The sequence below is a fragment of the Austrofundulus limnaeus genome, unplaced genomic scaffold, assembly GCF_001266775.1.
Source record: "Austrofundulus limnaeus strain Quisiro unplaced genomic scaffold, Austrofundulus_limnaeus-1.0 Scaffold270, whole genome shotgun sequence".
In the NCBI taxonomy this organism is placed as follows: Eukaryota; Metazoa; Chordata; class Actinopteri; order Cyprinodontiformes; family Rivulidae; genus Austrofundulus; species Austrofundulus limnaeus.
The window spans coordinates 708,661-714,907 of NW_013952672.1; the positions used below are offsets into that span (position 1 = coordinate 708,661).

The 6,247-nt window shown below is 37.5% G+C and overlaps 1 protein-coding gene across 11 annotated transcripts in view; it reads right to left on the bottom strand.

Moving 5' to 3' along the window:
• tns1b (tensin 1b) overlaps positions 1-6,247 on the bottom strand; it is a 90,174-nt gene that overhangs the window by 73,620 nt on the left and 10,307 nt on the right. For all 11 annotated transcript variants that reach the window (XM_014020873.1, XM_014020877.1, XM_014020871.1 and 8 more), the window contains exon 2: positions 2,688-2,802. In XM_014020873.1, coding sequence (XP_013876327.1) covers positions 2,688-2,802 — 115 coding nt within the window. The remainder of the gene's footprint in view (positions 1-2,687; positions 2,803-6,247) is intronic.

Below are 6,247 nucleotides of genomic sequence, written 5' to 3' on the forward strand. Positions count from 1 at the left end.
ACATTATACAATATCAGTTTTGGTAAATGGCAACTCAGGAGTCAATTGAACCTTACAGATGGACCTGAAAAGTATGTTTTCTAAAGAACCGGAGTGAGTAGAGAGAATGAGCTTTTTCTGCCATCAGATACCTCTTTGGCAGGCGTGCAAACAGAACATCTACAATCCGTCCTTCCAATGCTGAACTGCCACCAGCTCACAGGCAAAGCTCCTGTTTTTCTAAGCTTCATGCTCGTCTTGTGTCCGGTTTGGAAGCTGAGATAGTTATCCCCCGCTGTCGTGCCAAAACACACATCCAGCTATTTCCACAAGGTTTCATTTTATGGTATCTGTCTGAAAACAGACATTTCCACAACAGCATGTTGTGCTGAGATGACCAAGGCCTTACTATACTCTTATTGTTGTTTYAATCCATTTAAAAGCACAAGGAAACGGAAAAAGGTTCTGAAAATCTCAGTTACTTTCCCACAGTTTGATATCCAACTTTGATGCTGCTACTTATGTAGTTTCTGAGAATAAAAGCTCCAAACACATCTTGGCACTTTGTTCATAATTTMTTTTAGCAAAACAACAACAAAAAACAACACTTTTTTTTAGCAATTAAAAATTGAAATCCAAAGACAAACATAAAAAGACTAATAAAAAGTCTGGAGAGCTACTAATCAAGACCACTTTCAGATATCACAAGAGATTCTGGCTGTTAGAAAGGAAACAAAAAGATAAATAATGAATTGAGACTGCGGAGCAGTACTGTATGCAGCTCTCAGAGGTCAACAACAAAACCTCTTCAATAAACTCCATTAGGAAAATTGAGAAGCTGTTGACCTTTAGCCTCCCTGGAGCTTCTAAAGCCCCCCTCCAACACTTAACGGACCAAACACTGACACAGAGCCGACCCTGTCAACCCTGGATGACATCATTCAGACCACAGATGTTCAGATGTTGCAGCAAAATCTTTCATTGTCCTGGTGGTCAACGTAAAATCTGCCATTTCTCAACTATAGGCTGGAGAAATTAAAGTGAGCCTGAAAAATGCAAAACAGACAAGGAGTGATTTCATTTTGAGGCCTTAAATAATAATAATAATAATAATAATAATAATAATAATAATAATAATAATAATAATAATAATAATAATAATAATAATAATAATAATAATAATAATAATAATAATAATAATGCCTTAAAAATCAATAATATTACATAACTACATAAAAGTTAAAAGTTATCTTGATAATAGCAATGTGTACAAATTGGTCAGTATAAATCTTCATGTTTGAATATTACATGTGGTGTTCCACAAGGCTCAGCTCTGGGTCCCAAATTGTTTATAATGTATATTAATGATATATGTAGAATGACAACGGTATTACATTTTGTTGTATTTGCAGATGATTCAACTATTTTTTGTTCTGAGGATGATTTAAAACAGCTTTTGGAAGTTGTTGGAAATGAAATTGATAAACTTAAATGTTGGTTTGATAGAAATAAATTATCTTTAAATTTAAGTAAGACAACATTTACGTTATTTGGAAATAGAGGAATTAATACAACTGTAAGGCTGGAAATTAATAATGTAAAAATTGAACAAGTTTTTGAACATATGTTTCTAGGTGTAATTTTGGATCACAAGTTACTTTGGAAACAACATATCAAACGTGTGTAATAAGATGTCAAAAACTATAGTGATATTAGGAAGAACTAGACATGTTTTGAACAACAAAACTATGCACACTATTTACTGTACTATGTTATTGCCATATTTAGAGTATTGTGTTGAAGTCTGGGGTAACACAAATAAAAGTTCTTTACAAAAAATATGTACACTACAAAAAAAAAGAGCATTGACTACATCACTATAACCAACTGATTATGGAAACCAATTCTTTGGCTAATTTAAGCAACACAACTTAAAAGTGCACCATAAACAATCTAAATTTTTTGCATTCATGGTAATGTTTTAATTTTTACCTGACAGAGAAGAAAATATAAAACACAAGAAGATGAAAAATTACAACTGATGCACAGAATTTAGCGCTCAAGGATTCCTTTTCAGTCAAGACTTGAAGAGTCGATTTATCTGTCAGTAAGAACAATAAGGGTTCCCAATACACTCTACCTAATGATGTTTCTTATCAGGTTCTAAAATTATTCTAATCTAACCTTAAGTGAACAAAAACACAGCAGATTCCACCATCGCATCATGTGTATTAACATAGCAGAAGTTTTGTGTCAGCCCCATGGAGAAAGCCTTTCTGTGCACCTGATTTCTTGGATTTTTGGTCTTAAAATGTGTTTGTTTCACAACAAGTCATTATATCAGTAAGGTAATCATTATCGATTTAAACCTTTAGTCTAACAAACCATTTAGTGGCACTTTACTCAGTTATTTACTCTCAAAGCTAATTGTTTTCCCCAGATTGTTGTATTATTGAGAAGGTGCACGAAGTCTTGGCCACTAGTGATGCCATCAGTGTCCAGAGTGTGGCGCTCAGCTCACATTGACAGCTGGATGTTAAAAAAACTACTGACTGCTTCAGGTTTTAAGCCTGTCTGATGTCTCCATTAGAGGCAAGGAGCAGAAAAAAAACTGAAGCACAGATACGTCTGTGGCTGCAGACAGGTTAGAGGTTAAAGCACTGGAGGACACCCCCCCGTTAGTCTGGGACCACCTCAGGAGCGGTTACCTCGGCAGATGAGTCCGTCCTGAACGATGGTTTGTTTGCAGACGCCGCAGTGCTTGGTCTTTTTGAAAGTCTTCACCCGAAACGTGTGGGAATGAAGAGCCTCCAACTCCTCTGGCTGTAGGCAGGAAAACAAAAAACGGTAGTGATGATGAGAGACAGGTTTAGACTTAAGAATTTATAAAATTAACATACCAAGCAAAAATTTAGCAATTCTATGAATCATACATGGACTGTATGGACTGTTGTTCTGATGCTAAACATGCATCAGACCCAAATTCACCTAAATGAGGAGGGGGATGAAACTGGTCCTAAATGCAGACGCGTTACACAGCTCGACAAAACTTTCCCACTTCCTTCCACATGTTTTAAACATCTCATCTTTTCTCGACTGTGTCCCGTCCACCAACACCAACATTTACTGCCAGCTTTGTAAACCTGGCAGTAAGTGATACGGAGCAGCAAATGTGTTGATCTCCTGCAGCGGCTTTACAAGACACCTGCAAGTTTCTCAGCCCTACCTCAGAAGGTCCTGCCTTGGGGGGAAGTGATGTCATCTTTCTGCTGAAATCATCAGCTGGTTCCCATTTTCACTTTGAGGTTGGGCTCACTGTTTAAGGGTGCAATAAGCCCCATTTTAATCAACAAAATACTCAGATCTTTAGTGGGAAAACTGCAAAAATAGGAGTGATATTTTGATTTTTAACTACAAGAACCCTGTAAGCACTATTAAAAACCTTTTTTTTTTCATAGTCTCAAAAAACAGCATGTTAGAGAAGCAGTTTAGTTTTTCCGAGTCCTGAACATGGTTTTTAACTTATGTTACCCCTGTTGTTTATGGAGCTCCATGTGACAGCGTTCAGTTTGTTCCTCGGAGCCACATGGCAACAGCAGAACAGCCAAGCCTTTTCTCCATCTCCCGGTTATGCTTTACTTCTACATAACGGGATTAGCTTAATCTGTTTAGGCTGAAATAATGAGCGCTGCTGTGCAGGATGCACYGGGTTGGCAGGAGCGCAGGAGGAGAAGGGTGGCGGTCCCTGCCTGGCACACAGGCATGTGTTATCCAGTGTGCCATCGTGGAGAAACCCTGGCTGACACATGCAGGGTTGGAAATAAGGAGGTGGGCTTTGGAGGGCTGGTAAGGGGTGATAAGAGAAACAAAAACCTTTGGAATGAGGAAACGTAAGCCATCCCTGTCTTTAACTTCCAAAACCAGGAACTGTTTGGAATTCCTACTTAAAATGACCTGCATGGCTTTGGGCCTGCATTCTGACATGACAATTTATATTAAAGTGCCTGTGACATCCATATTCTTCAAATACAGAAAGTCAAAGAAAACATCTTTATATTTAATAAAGTTGGAATAACACATACGATTTAACCCATTTTGTCCCATAACTGGCATATTTTCTTTTGAACTTGGCTCAGCCAAAGTGAAACAGGAAGTGACATCAAAGGGGAACTCTTTAACAAAGAAAACTTTCTGGTCTTTGGTTAATGAAACAATATTATTTGAACTCTGACTCTCTCTGATAGTGACTCAAAATMATCTTAATAAACATCAGATTCTTCTCTACAGTTTGTGTTGTTAGCTGTTATAGCAACGCTCTGTTCACATGCAGACATTCCCCTTTGACATCACTTCCTGTTACTTTACAGGCAAATATCTCAACAACTGTTCATCTCAGCAACATGAAATTTCTTTTGCAATACTTTATCTATGGCGTCTTTCAAAAAAATGCATTCAAATGTATTATAAAAAATTGATGCCATAGCCACTTTAAAAGATATGTCTACTACTCTCTGCACAAAATAAATAAAAACATATCTCTGTTGTTCTGAGACAGAAATTTTATGCACGAATTGAAAGAATTTGGACAGAAAAAGAGCAATTTTAAATATAAATACTTCTCCAGTTATTGTAGTTTTCTGGTGGAACTTACAAGGAGTCTCATCAGAAGGGCTGAAGGGCCACATGGGTGTATGGAGCTGCAGATTACAGACCCCCGGGTCCCCTGTGAACCTGCTTCCCTCAGATTCCATTAGAATAATATTTGGAGTGTAGAGGGTCTTAGGTGTGTTTTTGGGGTCCCTGCYGGGTACTGTTCTGTACAGGACTTTATTTTGTCACATATGAGTGTGATTGGTGTGTTTCAGATGGTTTTTTGACAGATTTATGCATGAAACAAATTTTTCAGATTCCAAATAAATGACTTCTGCAACGTAGAGGGCAGCATTTTAATCAGTCCGTGCCGCCGTAGCAATAAGCACTTTTTAATCCTCTCAACTAACAAAACACCTCTCAGGAAAACTGCTGAGTAAAGAATATAATGTATTTACACCACAGTTAATCAAACTCAGCAAACACATAAATGGTTACAACATATATTGAGCTAGAATCTGATGTGGTTGCTGAGAGTCATTCTCAACACAAACTTTAAGTGCTAACAGATCTTGTGAGGTTTGACCAAATCACTGTTTTAATTCTGATTAAAAAAATGATCTTAGTTAAATGGGAAATATTATGTGTTTCTCAGGCATATATTTAAAATCTATACCATAATAAAATATCTATGTCACCTTCAGTTGTTATTAAAATGCTGTTTTTATGTTTAAATAGAATTAAACTTGATTTCTCATCATATCTGTTTCTAAACWCCTTGAACTTGGCCTGTGTCTCTTTAAGAACCTCCKTCTGCTTCTGTCACACCCATTTCAGCACGGGGCCAGGTGGGTCAGTGTGCTCTGTGATGAGGAAGCTCAGCTTGGAGACACAGCCCAGAGGAGGAGCTGATCCCAAAAGGTGGTTCTAGTACCAACCAGTCATTTTTGCTCCCTGCCTGGCTGCCTCAGGACACTACAGGATTTGTCAAACATGCATGAATGAGTCAAAGCAAGACTCTGGACATGTTTTTGATGAGAGTAAAACATTATAACATGATGTAAAGGTCAAAAAAGTTGATTTTACATGATATTGCCCCTTTAAAAATTCTGGCATACAATAAGTTTGTCTTTGAGGAAGTCTTCAGTCCTCAATTCAGTGCTTGTCTCAGGATGATGTGCAGCATATCCTTAAAATATCTGACAAAAATGAATAAGTGGAGGACAAGAGAAGAAATGCTAGTCCTAAAACAGGCCTGCCAGCTGAGGAACAGTAACTGAAAGCTGTCTTTAGGAAAATAAATAATTCAATATATAAATCCAGCAAACACCAGACATGTGGCTTGAGATGATGTAAATGTATACGATAAATAGTTAGAGCAGGGGTTTGCAACCTTTACAATCAAAAGAGCCATTTGTGCTCCTTTTCGCACTAATAAAATGTGTCCAGAGCTGTAAAAAATGCTACAACTGTGATTATCAACTGGTGGTCCGTGGGCCTTTTCAAAGCCTTTTCAGGAACCTTTACGGTCAGTGGAGGTGACATTATGAAACTTAAAAAATATTATTTTATTTATTATTATACACATCAGGACAATTATAAAGGCCATATTCATGTAAACGAGAAAAATAATGTACAGCAGGGGTGGGCAATCCTGGTCCTTCAGGGCTGCAGCCCT